General features: G+C 43.0%; 1 protein-coding gene across 4 annotated transcripts in view; it reads left to right on the top strand.

Annotated features, from left to right (window-relative positions):
- ATAD2B (ATPase family AAA domain containing 2B) overlaps positions 1–17,627 on the top strand; it is a 224,834-nt gene extending 207,207 nt beyond the window's left edge. For all 4 annotated transcript variants that reach the window (XM_068280232.1, XM_068280234.1, XM_068280233.1 and 1 more), the window contains 4 exons: positions 524–1,135; positions 9,194–9,288; positions 9,786–9,914; positions 17,126–17,627. In XM_068280232.1, coding sequence (XP_068136333.1) covers positions 524–1,135; positions 9,194–9,288; positions 9,786–9,914; positions 17,126–17,167 — 878 coding nt within the window. In that variant the 3' untranslated portion in view covers positions 17,168–17,627. The remainder of the gene's footprint in view (positions 1–523; positions 1,136–9,193; positions 9,289–9,785; positions 9,915–17,125) is intronic.
- Positions 17,628–17,891: the final 264 nt, after the last annotated feature.

Raw genomic sequence — 17,891 nt, 5'->3', positions numbered from 1 at the left:
ACCCCATCATCCCCCCACCGATGAGTAACCCTAACTGATTCTTACCCCATCATCCCACACGCTGATGCTTAACCCTTACTGACCCATACCCCATCATCCCCCTGCTGATGCTTAACCCTAACTGACCCATACCCCATCATCCCCACACCGATGCCTAACCCTAACTGAACCATATCCCATCCCCCCCCCCCCCCCCCCCCACCGATGCCTAACCCTAACTAACCCTGTTTCAGTGGTCTTGCAGAGTCTCCCTTCTATCAAACAAAGGAGGACCCTGCGAGGTGCCCAAAACAATTGTCGTTTATTGCACTTAATGATTGATTAAACACACAGTTGAACATACTGTTAGTGTGCTGATCTTTCCAGGATATATCGATTTGAGTGGACACCAACCAATCTTTAAACAAGCACCTTCCATCTGGGTTAATAGTGTGCCACTAGTGTGGTAATAGTTAGGATACAAATGAGCTAAGCACCAGTTATGGAAACTCACTGTGACTTTTTTGTTTTGTTTCCTCCCCAGTTCGCCGGAAGCAACGCCGCCGCCCTCCTTGGGGTCGGGGGATAATTAAGAAGAAAAAATCCACCTATTTAAAGAAAGATGAGGAGGATTCCAAGTTCCAAGACGATCAGGACAATGATGAACCATTGGAGAATGGTGACTGCCTTGAGGAGAACGATGAGGAAACAGGAGATCACTCTGTAACCAATGACGAGTCCTCATGTGATGTTACAGATGGAGATGTGGAGCAGCAGAATGGGTTACCTGGTAAGGGCAGCAGTCTACTCTCCACGGAGGAAGACAGCTCCAACGAATCTATGTTGCTCAATCCTGACACAGCACTGGAAACCCGTACAGTACCTGCCAAGGACCCACCTGTTGCTATGAACTACTTAAATGGGAACTCCTCATTGGATAGCTTAGAAAGCACACAATTATCAGCTTTCCACAATGGAAACCAGAAATGTGATGCCGTAATATCTACAGACAAAGACTCCGTGTCGGGAGCCCCACACAATGAGGAACTGGTAAACTGTCAATATTCCACAAGCAATAGGCAGACAACACCACCGACGACACTAGGAACTGGCCAGCATAGCAAGACGGAAGGGTTGGCGACAGAGGGGCCAGAAGGTGAGGCTGTTTAATGTGTGTGTGTGTGTGTGTGTGTGTGTGTGTGTGTATATGTATGTATGTATATGTGTATATATATATATGTATATCTATATATATATATATATATATATATATATATATATATATATATATATATATATGTATATCTATATGTATGTATATCTATATATATGTATATCTAAATATATGTATATCTATATATATGTATATCTATATATATATGTATATATATGTATATATATGTATATATGTATATATGTATATGTATATATATATATATATATATATATATATATATATATATATATATATACATGTGTATATATATATATATTAGTATATATATATACATGTGTATATATATATATATTAGTATATATATATATATGTGTATATATATATATATATATATATATATATATATATATATATGTGTGTGTGTATATATATATATATATATATATATATATATATATATATATATATATATATATATATATATATATATATATATATAATAATTTCTCTAGTAGTCGAAAGAGTGACAGTAAAGTGAAAAGAAAACCCAGGTCTTAGAGGTGAAAAAGTCCTGCAGCCAATGTACATCCAGGTGAAAAGGTGAAACCCCGCCCACAGTGTAGACCTAATTAAAATTTAGCCTACTGATGCACTGCCTTGTGGGTAATGACATCACATGCATCCTGATTTGAATATGCTTATATCAAGTAGTTGGTGGTGACACTGAACCATTTCTAAACCGTGCTTGAGTCGTTCGATGAGAGGTTCTGTGTCCACCTTTCAGCGTAGTCCTTTTTGGCAGCTCTCTGTTTCCGGCTGAGGTTTTTCTTGCCCTCCTGTAGTCATCCTGGTTGTCAGACTTGTGCACAGATTCTTTGCTCCTTTGGCGTAGTTTGTTGGAGAACCACAGTTTGTTGTGCGAATAGAGTTTTTAAAAGATTTGTTTGGTATACAGGAGTTCTCACAGAAGTTTATTAACGAGGTGCCTTTGTCCACCCACTCATCAAAGTTTGGTGCTGCCAGATATTCCAACTATTTTAGTGTTAATTTTCAATAGTAAAATATTGGTAAATATTACCAATATTTTACTACAGCTAAACCTAACTCTACTCTGACACAGAATACCTGCCCCTCCAGTGCCTAACCTTAAACACACACACACACGCACGCATGCGCGCGCGCGTTTCAGCAAAGTTCAGCAAATTTCTCGGTGGTTGTGTTCACAATTTTGGTATGCAATGCACTGCATAGCAAAATCGCGGCAAAATCGCTCCACGGCGCGATCGCGCTTGAGTAAATGAATGAGTAAATTGCGGTAGTGGAAATTACCCACCGCGATTCCTATGTTAGAATGCAAACCGTAGCAATTTAAAAATTGCTAGCAGTTTGCGATTTTGCGATTCAGCATCGCAATCGCCACTAGTGGAAAAGGGCCCTAAAAGCACCCTTCCTGAAGCCTTACTTCGCCCTACCGGTCCGCAAATTTGCTACACAGACGTATAAATATTACCAGTTCATTTTACTGGCTGCCACAATTACTGCTTGGCCGCTGGTTGCCGCTAATTAACATTAGTGTCAATTGCGGTGCCCATATTTCCTGTTTCTGAGGCTGAGCACCACTGGGTTGATGTAGGTATAAGCAGCTCTTTGCACTTTTCCCGGGTTGTGAAGTATTCCATAGCAGAGCACTACTGTTTTGCCTTTTGGTGAGTGTCCCATCTTCAGTAACGCTTCAGAGTTTGGTCCCCTTGGATATGGTGGTAAAAGAAGACAGAGGGAGCCTGCCAACGAATAGAAAAGGTTACGCCGAAAGAATCCGTCTGGTTATAAATGTTGAGCAGCTGGTTAATCAAAACCGCAAGCGCTTCTGGATCCTTAGTCAAACATTATCTTAGAATATCAAATATCAGGAGCCTAATGTCAGGCTCTCCATAATGACTGCTGTCATGGGAGAGGAATTTCATATTTATAGCACATGCTTGAGCGGAGGAAATCTGAGGAGCTGCAGGTGTGCAAAGACAAGACTTCATTAATCCTGCTTGTCGCGTGGCTGGTCCTCTTCTCCTTGTCTTCTGCATGGAAAGAGAACTTATCAGGACAGTTGCTAAGCCGATCAGCCTGTGTTTCCACTGCCTGCCTTACAGGAATATTGGTCATTCCAGGCCAGGCACATCACCATGTGTGAGATGCTCCTCATGGGTTGGAAGGTGGCTACCGTGGACCTTGGTAACGTCAGCAACTTGTGTGCATTTCCCAGACTTCCCAGCGTCATCACAGCGGACAAGACACCGAAGTAGACACAAGAAAGATCACACACACTTAAAGATACTCTGAAGTCTACTAAAATTGCACTTTTTATTTAACAGTTGTCTTCAGCATTTTAACACAAGCTAAAACGCCGCATCCCTGCGGCAGATCGCTACATTTAAACGCCCCAAATCCGCTGAGCTAAATATGGGGAGCGCTTCCTCATAGAGGCAGAGCTTTGAGCTGTAGCTCTGCCTCCATGCGTGTCAATCCCTGCTCGTCGCCGCCTCTCCCCACCCCTCTGTCTTCCTTCACTGAGAGGGGCGAGGAAGAGGCGGGGATTGATGTGAATGGAGGCAGAGCTGCAGCTCAAAGCTCTGCCTCCCCGAGCAGCAAAATCAGTGACTTTTAAAGTCGTGGATTCTTGCCCTAATATTTGGGGGGTTTAAATGTTTTAGCTGCTGTGATAATGCTGAAGACAGCTGTTAAAGGGAATGTCCACGAAAAATAGAAAAATGAGTTTCACTTACCTGGGGCTTCTACCAACCCCATGCAGCCATCCTGTGCCCTTGTAGTCACTCACTGCTGCTCCAGTCCCCCGCTGGCAGCTTGCCGACCTCGGAGGTCGGCGGGACGCATTGCATACATTTTTACACATTCCCGCTAGTGCAGGAACATTAACACATACATTTTTACGCATTACTGGTTCAATGCGTAAAAATGTATGCAATGCGTCCCGCCGACCTCCGAGGTCGGCAAGCTGCCAGCGGGGAGACTGGAGCAGCAGTGAGTGACTACAAGGGCACAGGGTGGCTGCATGGGGCTGGTAGAAGCCCCAGGTAAGTAATACTCATTTTTTTTTATTTTGCTTGGACATTCCCTTTAAATAAAAAGTGCAATTTTAGGAGACTTCAGACTCTCTTTAAACACCTTTATCTCCTGCAGTGTCTGAAGTAACATATTTTGTCAGCTGAAAAAAAATTGTTTATCAGTCTAAAGGTGGCTACTAACGATTGAATCTTTTTCATCCAATCTTACCATTTCTATGTAATAAAAGGGAACTGCCTAAATGATCCATTCAATATATTCACTCAGTTTGACGGGCCCATACACTGGTCGATTTCAGCCATCGATTGATCTATTGAATCGATCGATCAGATTCTTTCAAATCGATCGATCAATTTTTTTGGCCGATTTCGATGGATTTGATCTATCTGACAGGGTGGAAGATCTAGGTTCGATCTGCTGCTGGCAGCAGATCGATGGCCCACAGAATTGCATTGGATCTTATGGTGCAGTAATGCCTTTAGATCGATTTTTAATAGATTTCCAATAGATTTCCTTCTGAAATCAATTGGAAATCTGTTCCTAGTGTGTGGCACACATCAGATTGAACATGACAGGCATCTGACAGAAATCTTTCTGATGGTCGAATCTGCTGCAAATCTATCAGTGTATGGCCACCTTTACCCTTATGGTGCCCATACATGGTACAATTTCTTTCATTTTTATTCGATTAGATAATTTTGTTTGATTAATTTGTTAGATGAAATATAAAGATTTTTCCAACATGTTCAATCAGATTTTTATTGAAAAAAAAATGGATAATCGATTTTTTTTTTCTTGAATGAAAAAAAATTTGTTTAAATTTTCATTTGATTCGATCGTTTTGGTCGAATAAACGGGAAAATCAAACGTTTTTATTGTACTCTGTATGGACACCCTTATACTACATAGATTTGGTAAAATTGGGTAAAAACATTGGATCATTAGTGGCCACCTTTAAAGTGGGCCTGAACTCTCGCACAGGACAGAAGGAAAACAAAGAGAAATACACTCTGTATGTATTTATAGAGTTTAGCCTGTCTAATTGCCCCTCATTTGTGTCTAATTGCGAATTGTAATTTGATCTCCCCCCTGTGTCACCTGACTGCCACAGCATATAAGCTCATTTGAAAGCACAGAATGTTAGCAATATGTCTGCTCCCATGAAAGCAGGAAGTAGGAACAGTGCAGATTTATTGTAGGATTTGTATCCGCTGTAACAAAGAACAACGATTTGATCATTTAATCAGATCTGTTAAAAAATCGGCACAAATGCTTCCCGATCGACATTTGACCAAAATTAATCTATTTGGTCAATGCTGCCAGATGAAAGATTTCAATTGAGGGAGGGGGCGGAGACCTGGGGGCACTGCGCACAGATTTTATCATGCAATATTTTAAAAATCTGTGTAGTGTGTGGGGGGATTCAATCAGATGTAGCCCTCTCTGATCAGCTAATGATCTCAGAGGGATCGATTTGTTTAGAACGTCATAATGTCTTCTGGCACAGAGGACATAGCACTTTCAAGACACCGGCATAAAGATGTTGGAGGCAGCTGAGTACTTCATATTATATGTCCCCAGGAGCTTTGGGGAACGTCCTCCTTGTTTCCCCCCCCCCCTCCCCCTCCCCTGACCACCACCTGTTTCCTTAAGACAATTCATACAGCAAGCCTGAGCCAAGCATGTATACAGCTCTATACTGTCTGCTGCCAGTTACTAGCAAAATTTATCAGAAATGTTCATTTTGGCATGCAGAAATCCTGTGCCCCATACAGGGCTTTACTTAAAGGGGAACTGAAGAGAGAGGTATATGGAGGCTGCCATGTTTTTCCTTTAATGCAATACCAGTTGCCTGGAAGCCCTGCTGATCCTCTGCCTCTAATACTTTTAGCCATAGCCCCTGAACAAGCATGCAGCAGATCAGGTGTTTTAGACTTTAAAGTCAGATCTGACAAGACTAGCTGCATGCTTGTTTCTGGTGTTATTCAGATACTACTGCAGAGAAATAGACCAGCAGGGCTGCCAGGCAACTGGTATTGATTAAAAGGAAATAAATATGGCAGCCTCCGTATACCTCTTACTTCAGTTCCCCTTTAAAGGGAACCGCCCAAGGTGTGAGGGATACAGAGGCTGACATGTTTCTTTCCATTTAACCCCCCTGGTGGTCTGATTCTTTCTGGATTTTAAAGAGAATCTGAAGCGAGAATAAATCTCTGATTCTCTTATATATGCAGGGGCATGTTTACCCCTGCTAAAACGTCGCTATACCGCTGCTGAACGGGGGTCCCTTACCCCCCAAATCCCCTCCATGCAGCGCGGTGATCACTTCCTGGTGAGGCAGGGCTAACGGCTATAGCCCTGCCTCTCAGCGCATCTGTCACTGCTGATCGCCGCCTCTCCCCGCCCCTCTCAATCTGCCTTCACTGAGAGGGACGGGGAGAGGCGGAGATCTGCTGATAGACATGCTGACAGGCAGAGCTACAGCCATTAGCTCTGCCTCCAGCAGCAGCAAAATCCACAACCAAGTTGGTCGTGAATTTTGCAGGGGGGGATTTGGGGGGTAAGGGACCCCCGTTCAGCGGCGGTATAGCGGCGTTTTAGCTGGGGTAAACATGCCCCTGCTATATATGAGAATCAGCGAGATTTATTCTCGCTTCAGATTCTCTTTAAGGTCTAAAAGCGGTCCCCTCTTTTTTGCAGGCTTTTAGACCCTAAAACACAGAAAAAATTACACCGCAGAAAGATCTGCAGCACTTACTCACTCCATGGGATCCAGCGCTGCAGTCATCCCTCCATTCTCCGGGGTGGCGCTGTAACCCTGTAGTGAGATCGCCGTCTGTCGTCATGATGACAAACTGCGATCTCACCCAAGGGTTGCGGAGACTCAGACGACAGGAAGGAGAATGGCTGTTAGCGTCTGGATCCCCCGGGAGGTGAGTGAAAACGCACTCTATGCTCTGCACAGTCCTGCTGGCGGCTACCATGAGTCACGCTCGGGGTTACCGCTCCTAGCTTGTTTTTTCCACCCTGAGCCTGACTCGTGATAACTGTCAAGGAGGTTAAACAATGCACATTGCCTGGCTGTCCTGCTGATTCTCTGCCTCTTATACTTCCAAGCCATAGACCCTGAACAAGCATGCAGATAAGATGTCTATGACAAATCTGACAAGATTAGGTGCATGCTTGTTTCAGGTGTGGGATTTAGACCCTACTGACCAGAAAGATCAGCAGGACTGCTAGGCAATTGGTATTGTTTAAAAGGAAATAAATATGGCAGCCTCCATAGGTCTCACACATCGGGGTCCTTTTATACACTGCAGGTTAACTCCTAGCAGGTGATTCTCTTGCTGGCTCCGGACACTGCAGCAGACAACAGAGAAATGCGTACATCTAACATAGATATCTGAACAAGGGAAAATAAATTTGGTGTGGGATTTTTGAAGCTACATACTCTCCTAACGAGGAAGGAAGATGGATCCAGCGACAAAGTCCCACGATGAGCGATCCCCGATCCATCTTGCTGCCGGTGTCCTTGAATGACAGTTCAAGTGATCGCAGTACTTTGTGCGGGAGTCGTCGGGGATCTACCCAATCCAAACTGGTGTGTCCGTCACTTAGTGATGCACGATCGCCGCTGGAGGTAACCTAGCTTAACATGCTTCTGTTAAATGATGTTGCCTGACATCCGGTAACATCACTGCAAATATTGCCCAGTGACATAATGATAGACGTGTATGTACAGTGCCTAGCACACAAATTATTATGCTGTTCCTTTTTTTTTTTTCTCTGCCTGAAAGAGTTACATATCAGGTATGCAAGTGGCTGACTCAGACAGGAAGGGACTACAGTGTGACCCTCACTGATAAGGAATGCCCCCTTTTACCTCTTTCTTGCTCTCAGAAGCCATTTTCTGCTAGAAAAGTGTTTTCTAGTTGGAATTTCTTATCAGTGAGGGACACACTGTAGTCACTTCCTGTCTGAGTCAGGACTGAGTCAGCCACTTACATACCTGATATTTAACTCTTTCAGGCAGAGAAAGAAAAAAGGAACACAGCAGTTTTGTGTGCTAGGCACTGTACATACACATATCTATCTCATCATGTCGCATGTCAGTTCGGGTATCCTTTAAAGGACCACTATAGCGGGAAAAAAAAGTAAGCAGTTAAAAATCTGACAGAACCGACAGGTTTTGAAATAGTCCATCTCCGCAGGGGGGATTCTCAGGGTTTTCTCTGGACTTCTGTTTAACTGCCAAAATAGTAAGGTACCAGCCATCCTCTCTACTCCCTTGCACACTATTTTGGCAGTTAGACTTAGCAACTGCTGCTCAGGAAATGCTTTTGAAAACAGAATCCCCCTTGAGGAGATGGACTAGTCGAAAAACGTGTCTGCTCTGTCAGATTTTAACTGCTTGCTTTTTTCGCCTTAATGGTCCTATAAGGGTAGGTGAGTATGTACATAGATGGCAGTTATGTAAAAGCACCATTTATTTTTGGGTTAATAAAAAATGACAAACCATGTGTCATCAAAAAGAAAAGTCAAGACCACCTTGCAACAAGTAGAATATACAGTATATAGTGTATATAATATACAATGCAGCTGCAATAACAATATAGAAACAAAGACGAACGTTTGTAGGACTGGCAACCAAAATGATTCCCCTAAAAACTGTGGAGCAATCTTATTGGAAGTAATTGAATTGAAAGTCCCTGGCAAGTTTTACTTGTTGCTTTCCCGTGGACCATCACACTTCTTATTAAGGCTATGGAGGTCCTGGGAGCATGTGGTTAGGTGAAACTTCCAATAAGGTTGTAAACAACTTTAACACACCATCCAAAACAATATTGTCTTGCAGTTCCACTTTCAAACAGACCTGTCTAAGCCCAGTAATGTTAGTTTTGTATTTTACCTACATATGTTTTTGTCTGTTTAAAAAAAACTTTTTTTTTTGCTCTTACATAGGTGACCTTGGTAAAAGGATACCACCCAAGGACCATCATTTGGAAGAGATGTTGGACCCTGAACCACCTTTGGTCGTTGACCACAATAGGCTTGAGGTAATGGTGTGGTCTAGTACAGTAGTCCTTAGGAACCAACAGAAGTCCATGTTTTATGGATCTCCAAACAGGAACACAGACTGATCTAGTTAATTAGTTCAGTCGGTGATTTAGTCAAAACACATAACATTTATATCAAGCTTTTCTCTCCTGGAGAGATGCAGCCACTTAGGGCACACACACTATGGATGATCAGGATCATTAGGGAGCCTAGTCCCCTAACTCCTTAGTGTTTTATGTGTTGGCTTGAGCCAGGTTTCGAACCCTGGTAAAAGGATCAAATCCCACATCAAAGGCAACAGCCTTACCAGTACGCTATCCAACTGACCCTCACTTGGACTCTGTAGTGGAAATCCACAAACTGTGCGCTGTTGGTGAGGTCAGGTCTGGGAAGCTGTGGTCTAGCAAATGTCCATTTTGGAAAGTGTGGTGCAGGTCTGAGGAATGCAGTACAGTAGTTCTAGCTATTGGTCTAATTCATGTTTCTTTTGTCTTAGGAACTGCTTCATACTGTGGTGAGGAAAAGCAACAACCTGACAGTAGATGCCCTGGAGAGGTGGTACTCCGTCCTCAGCCAGTGCATCTACATCCATAGGATGGACTATGACAAAACAACTCTAGTGGAGGTGAGTTTCGCGAAATTGACTCTTCAGGCTTTTCAGTAAAGCTGTAGGCTTTGGTTTTGCAAATGCTGAGAGCCTACTGAAGATAAAGCGAGGGCAGTTTCACATGGAAAAGGTTGTCTACTGAGCAGGGCTGTGGAGTCGGTACAAAAATCCTCCAACTCCGACTCCTCAGTGTAGGATTCCTTCGACTCCGACTCCTCTAATTTGCATATTACAATCTTGTTGATTGAAAGTATGTAACATGAAATTTGTCTCTTAACTGCCAATGCTTAGGAATTTTAAGACAACTGAAGTGAGAAGGATATGTAGACTGACATATTTATTCCCTTTAGACTAAAACTAGTCCTTGGTAAGAGTACTTGTAAAAGGTACAGACCGGAACAAAGAACATCTATCAGGCCCTAGGCAATGTAAGTGTGGGTACATGTAAGAATGATGTGCAGGTACTCTGCAGGGGAATAAGGAGATTCTTCCTCTATTACACATTCTTCATGCACAATCTGAACCAGGTTTATGGGTGATAGACAACACCTCTGTGTTAAATGTGCACAACATTCTCAGTGGATTCCCTGCAGCTCTGTGGGGAGTGCTTATGTAGAGTATAGTACTACTGTGTAACACAGTAAACCTGAGACAGATGAAATTAAAGTTTTATACATACCTGGGGCTTCCTCCAGCCCCCTTCAGGCTAATCAGTCCCTCGCTGTCCTCCTCCACCTGGATCTTCTGCTATGAGTCCAGGTACTTGAGCCAGTCTGGCGTAGTGCGCATGCACACACTCCGCCGCCGGGAGCGTATGCACACACTCCGCCGCCGGGAGCGTACTACACGTGCATAGCACTATTGCGCAGGTGCAGAACGTTCCTGGCTGTGGAAGCGGCATGCGGCCGGACTGCGCTGACTGGCTGAATTACTGGGACTCACAGGAGAAGATATAGGTGGTGGTGGAGGAAGGCAAGGGACCGATTGGCCTGAAGAGGGCTGGAGGAAGCCCCAGGTATGTATAAAACTTTTCTTTTCATCTGTCTCAGGTACCCTTAAATTCATAGTCACCAAACCAAATTTTAACAACGTATCAAATTGATTTCATGAGCAAAGACAGTGCATACATTTGCATAAATCAGCATCAACGCAAAATTATTTCCATCTCATTGACCATCTCTATTAGTGACACGGCTACACATCAGGCTTTATTCTTACAGCATAGATGTTGTTTAGTATATATAAGAGATTTCTGTGTACACATCATATATACAGTCACAATAAGATATGTATATCTGACTTTAAAAATATGGGTACTGCTTTATTGAAGCAGCACAAGTAACTACTTTTGATTGGCTTATTTCATTTCTGTGGACTAAGCACAGCTATTACTGTATGTATACAGTGGTGTGAAAAACTATTTGCCCCCTTCCTGATTTCTTATTCTTTTGCATGTTTGTCACACTTAAATGTTTCTACTCATCAAAGATAACATAATTGAACACAAAGATAGTCAAAGATAACATAATTGAACACAAAATGCAGTTTTAAATGATGGTTTTTATTATTTAGTGAGAAAAAAAACTCCAAATCTACATGGCCCTGTGTGAAAAAGTGATTGCCCCCCTTGGTAAAAATAACTTAACTGTGGTTTATCACACTTGAGTTCAATTTCTGTAGTCACCCCCAGGCCTGATTACTGCCACACCTGTTTCAATCAAGAAATCACTTAAATAGGAGCTATCTGACACAGAGAAGTAGACCAAAAGCACCTCAAAAGCTAGACATCATGCCAAGATCCAAAGAAATTCAGGAACAAATGAGAACAAAAGTAATTGAGATCTATCAGTCTGGTACAGGTTATAAAGCCATTTCTAAAGCTTTGGGACTCCAGCGAACCACAGTGAGAGCCATTATCCACAAATGGCAAAACCCGGAACAGTGATGAACCTTCCCAGGAGTGGCCGGCCGACCAAAATTACCCCAAGAGCGCAGAGAAAACTCATCCGAGAGGCCACAAAAGACCCCAGGACAACATCTAAAGAACTGCAGGCCTCACTTGCCTCAATTAAGGTCAGTGTTCACGACTCCACCATAAGAAAGAGACTGGGCAAAAACGGTCTGCATGGCAGATATCAAAGGCGCAAACCACTTTTAAGCAAAAAGAACATTAAGGCTCGTCTAAAAAACATCTCAATGATTGCCAAGACTTTGGGGAAAATACCTTGTGGACCGACGAGACAAAAGTTGAACTTTTTGGAAGGTGCGTGTCTTGTTACATCTGGCGTAGAAGTAACACAGCATTTCAGCAAAATAACATCATACCAACAGTAAAATATGGTGGTGGTAGTGTAATGGTCTGGGGTTGTTTTGCTGCTTCAGGACCTGGAAGGCTTGCTGTGATAGATGGAACCATGAATTCTACTGTCTACCAAAAAATCCTGAAGGAGAATGTCTGGCCATCTGTTCGTCAACTCATGCTGAAGCGATCTTGGGTGCTGCAGCAGGACAATGACCCAAAATACACCAGCAAATCCACCTCTGAATGGCTGAAGAAAAACAAAATGAAGACTTTGGAGTGGCCTAGTCAAAGTCCTGACCTGAATCCTATTGCGATGTTGTGGCATGACCTTAAAAAGGCGATTCATGCTAGAAAACCCTCAAATAAAGCTGAATTACAACAATTCTGCAAAGATGAGTGGGCCAAAATTCCTCCAGAGCACTGTAAAAGACTTGTTGCAAGTTATCGCAAACGCTTGATTGCAGTTATTGCTGCTAAGGGTGGCCCAACCAGTTATTAGGTTCAGGGGGCAATTTTTTTTTCACACAGGGCCATGTAGGTTTGGAGTTTTTTTTTCTCACTAAATAATAAAAACCATCATTTAAAACTGCATTTTGTGTTCAATTATGTTATCGTTGACTAATAGTTAACGTTTTTTGATAAGCAGAAACATTTAAGTGTGACAAACATGCAAAAGAATAAGAAATCAGGAAGGGGACAAATAGTTTTTCACAGCACTGTAAATTATTTATGATGACTATTATCTGAGAAATAGAACATGTTATCATATTTTCTATTTTAATTACAGTTTAAATTCATTAGGAGTCTGAGTTGGTGCATTTTTTCCCGACTCCGACTCCAGGCACCCAAAATTGCTCCGACTCAGATTTCCGACTCCACAGCCCTGCTACTGAGTGCATCGGGGTGTAACTGCTGAGCAGCTGGTCCATCACATTCCCATTGCTTCTGAATGTTATGTCAAATAGTTTATAATCTTTAATGTTGGGGAGGGGTATATATTTTTAACCTATGTTCATGCAGGGGAAATCCCAGGTTAGAGACGTATGGAGGCTGACATACTTATTTCCTTTTAAACAATGTGCACATTGCCTGGCTGTCCTGTTGATCTGCCTCTAAGGGCTCTTTTCCACTATGAAATGCGATCGCGATTCCAATCGCAATCGCGTTTCAATTTCCACCATGCGATTGCGATTGAGCTACTATACTCATTATAGTCCAGCTCAATCGCATACAAAACGCGGCAGGACGACGATTGCGCTTTGACCAATATCGCAATCGGATCGCACTAATGGAAAATGCTGCTGCAGTTTCCATTAGTTTAATGTACCTTGCGATTTGCGATCAGAAGCAAATCGCAGGCTAGTGGAAAAAGGCCCTAAGGCTCTGTTTCCACTTGAGCTGAGAACGGTCAGTTCTCCACTCATCACCGTGAACTTTATTTTATAGCCGTTCACACTTTAAGATCTATGGCCAAAACTATTAAAGTGTACAAGAGATGGCGATCCCCCAATAAAATATAGATACCTGGGGTTTCCTTTAGCCCCCTGTGGTCTGATCGCTCTCACGGTGTTCTCCCTCTCCGTTCCTCTGGTACTGGCCCCAGAAAATCCATCAATCGGTGCATGCGCAGTGCGGCCAGGTGCGCTTCCCGGTCTCGTTCTGCACCTGCGTGCAGAACACTCCAGGCGACGTGAACACAGAGGGTGCTTGCTCGTGGCCAGAATGTGCATGTGTAGTTGGCCCCAGAGCGAAAGGACTTCCCGGGGCCAATTGTGGAAGAACGAGGAGGAAGAAGAGGACACCATGGGAGCGAACAGGCTGGAGGAAGCCCCAGATATTTATTTATTTTATTGGGAATTGCCATCTCAGGGTCATTTTAAGGCATACATGTGAAACTCTGGCCCGCGGGGCCAAATCTGGCCCTCAGAGCCATTAAATTTGGCCCTCAGTTGGTTTTCCCACTTTGCATTATGTTTGGCCCACTCTAGACCACCAGGGAAGCTATATTGGAGGTGAAGCCCTAGAACACCAGGGAAGCCATATGGGGAGGAGGAAAGCACTGAACACTAGGGAACTGACACCAGGGAACTGTATAGGATAGGGCAGGGGCCTCTAGACACCAGGAAACTATGTATGGGTTGGAGGGAGGAGCCATTAGACACCAGGGGAACTTTCGAAGGAAGGAAGGAAGGTAGACAGTAGACATTGAGGTTGGCCCAGGACTTTGTCCCAGTGTTCAATTTTGGCCCACTTTGTATTTGAGTCTGACACACCTGCTTTAAGGTGAATACACACCCTTTGATATGTCTCCCATCAGGGGTTGGGACCAGATCCCCCTTGGGTGACATCGTTGGGCTGGCCAGTGTGTTGGCTGTGTAGCTGACAACGCGTTCTGTTGCTCCGATGGAGCGGCCCATGCGTTTCCCCCCCCCTGTCAGGTGAGTAGATCTGCTGGACACGCCTGATAATCTGCTGAGGTGGCTGTTATCGGACACCTCAGCTGACTTTAGTCAAGCGTGTGTATGAGCCTTTTAGAGGTAGAGGATCATTAGGGCTTCCAGGCAATGTGCATTGTTTCAAAATAATGTTAGCCTCCATATTTCTCTCACTTCAGGTGTCTTTTAACAATCCTGCAAAATAGAACAGTCTGGCACCAATTACATAGTTTGCTTTTGTCGGCAGTCCACCAATTACATAGTTTGCTTTTGTCGGCAGTCTTTAAAAAACAAAAACAAAAAAATCTGAAATTTTGGATTGAAGATCAGCTCTAATGTGCCTGAATAAGTGGCTGTAAAATGAGTTTGTGAAATCCCTTAATATGGTGGAGCTGAAGAAGAGCAGCCTCAAGCTAAGCTTATTGAGATTAGCAGTAAAGTGTCATGTGAGACCTCCTTTGCCTTGTTTTTGTATATGCATGTTATTAGAAGTACCGGGGCTTGCTACATCATTTGTGTATTACATTAGCCTTGAGTAACGATTGAAACGCATTCCACGTAAATGTTAACTGAAATGTTTATTCTTACAGTTGACTTGAGTCTGAAGCAATTCTTAAAAAAAAAAAAACCCAGATACTCACCAAAGGAGAGGGACGGATCTGAGTCCTAAAGAGCCCTCCCGTTCCTCTGTTGGTCCTCTCCTTCCACCACATGCTCCTCCGTCCAAATTTCCCACCACAGGAGGCCTCGGAAGTCTTCGGGAGCCAGAGTGCTCCCGAAGATAGGCAGCTCCCTACTGAGCGAGCGCTTGAGAGAGCATGCTCATGCCAAGCGCTATGCGGAGCTTGAAGATGGGCTGTCTTCGAGACACTCCGGCTCCTGAAGACTTCCGAATTGTCGGAGACTGCTAATGGATCCAGCACTGGAATGCAGAGACCGCGTTTTAGGAATTGCTTCAGACTCCCTTTAAAGCCTATTTGAAATTAAGTGACTTGATAAGATAAACATATGTACATATAGCACCTAGTCTGCTCAGAACTTGCCGCCTACATCAAAAATGGGAGCCTGGGAAATTTGGGTGCAATGCTGCCGATATTCTACTATTAGGAGCTGGTTAATTATAATAGAACTAGTAGACCTTAGGCCGTTTAAAAACAGGCTCTAGGTCTGTTTCTGAGCGCACTCCCGCCGCTTGCTCACCCACCACCACAAGCGACCTCTGCATGCACATTCGGCTGCCCGCACGGCTCCCTGGCTCCGTCCCCCTGGTTCTGGGTCCGTGCTGCGCACATGCGCAGTACATGGACAACGCTACACAGAGACAGGAGGCACACGCAGGGACACAGGGGTTTTATTATAGAGGATATCAGTAATTTCACAGATATTCTATTAACACTTTACCTAACCTTCCTCTCACTCTAACCCTCCCTCTACTTCTTACACTAACCTACCACTATCTAAGCCTACAACTAACTCCCCCTTTATCTACTTCTAATGCTAACCTACTGCTATGTAAGCCTAAATATGCTAACCTACCACTATCTAATCCTAACACACCTACTCCTAAAACTGATCTACACCTACAGACTAAATCCAATAACTTATCCCATCGCCACTTACTGCAGCAAATCTCGTTGACCCCTGTGCGCTGGTCTCCTGCGCCCAAATTGTCGACTGGGCGCCACTACAGCCGCAAGTTCTGTTGCTGGATAGTCTAGTTTCCAAGCCGTCGTGGGCACCCAAATTTACTGCACTGGAAGTTGCCTTTGTTACAGTTTGTCTTCCATTACAAGAGAATATAAACCAGTGCTTGACCTCTGCAGCATAAAAAAAGTTGGACTAGCAGTCAAATCCAGCCACAGTTCTCCTGAATACTAACTATGGGCCATGAAAGTTCTGTGTGGTTGTAAAAACACCACCTATAGCCGAATAGTGAAAATTTCAATAGGTCTTTATTTCTCTTATTGGGAGCTGAATGAACCAGATTTCACATCACATTAACATGGCTACTGTTAAAGATGGCCACACACTATTCAACTTTTATTATTTTCAATGTAAACATTTTTATCGATTTTTTTTCCAGTTGATTGAAAGTACTTTTTTCCCACAATTATGGAAAAAAAGACTGCGTTCATAAATCAAGAAATTAATCTTACACCATTCAATTTTCAGAAAAAAATTATCTACATTTATACAAATTAATCGGTCAAGCAACCAAAAAAAAGTAATTTTTTTCTGTACAGTTAATCATTTAAATAAAAAGTCAAAACTTTTTATTGTTTCGTGTGTGGCCATCTAAATTACTTTTTATTCCATGGCCACTGTATCCTTAAATTGAAAATAAGAGTATGAGACTCCAGGAAAGTTCTATTAATGATTAGTACAATAGAAAAAAAATTGTTTATCTCGTACGCTTATTTTCACTTCAGTTTTAATCTAAAATATACGCCTTGGCATTTCTTTAAGTTGACTGACTTTGTTTCCTCTTTCAGGAAATGGAAAGGACAGTTGAGAAGTTTCAAACATTCCTGTGAAAGTTGCCAAAACTGCAACCTATATAGATTTTTTTCTTTTTTGTTTATTTTGGGTTTTTTTTCTATTTCTGTGACTTCATTGAGAGAGCAGCCCTCCGGGCGATCTTATTTATTTCCAGTGGCACCAAGTCTGCTCTGAGCCTCGCTCTCCAGTATTCAAAAAAACTCACCATCTGCTGTTCAACGAGATTGGTGCTATTGTCTCAGGTACTCGATGCCAACCAGCCTACTAGAACCAAACAGAACTTCACAACCCCCCGGTGGACAGAAAACACAACACCACAGCTTGAAGATTTGCGGTGCTAATGGCAAGTGGATAGGGAAATCCACCCATCTTAAGTTTCTTTCGAATACCAGAAAGCCATCCGCACCACCAGTAGCTCCTCTCTTCTCATCAGAGGAGGGAGGTTTGAATTAATGCGGCTGAACTGTACTAAAATACAAACTGGATCACAAATAAGCCAGACGCTTGTATTTATTAATTTGTTTGTCTCGTTTCTGTTTTATCAACTCTTCAATCATCATCTTTTACAGTCCCGTCTCATGCTGTTCCTTGTCAGAAGTTAACGTCAGAACCAGTTGGTGGCAGCTTATTGTAAACCCTCACTCAAAGCTTTCGTTCTTCTTTTTTTTGTTGTTCCTTTCTAACACTGTGCTAAGAATTCTCATCGGATATTGATTATCACAAACTGAGTAATCTAGCAAAACTGTCGTGGTTTCAGTG

This window comes from Hyperolius riggenbachi, chromosome 4 (genome assembly GCF_040937935.1).
Source record: "Hyperolius riggenbachi isolate aHypRig1 chromosome 4, aHypRig1.pri, whole genome shotgun sequence".
Lineage (NCBI taxonomy): Eukaryota > Metazoa > Chordata > Amphibia > Anura > Hyperoliidae > Hyperolius > Hyperolius riggenbachi.
Note: the sequence above shows the minus strand (reverse complement) of the source record. Positions and strands in the feature narration are given on the sequence as shown.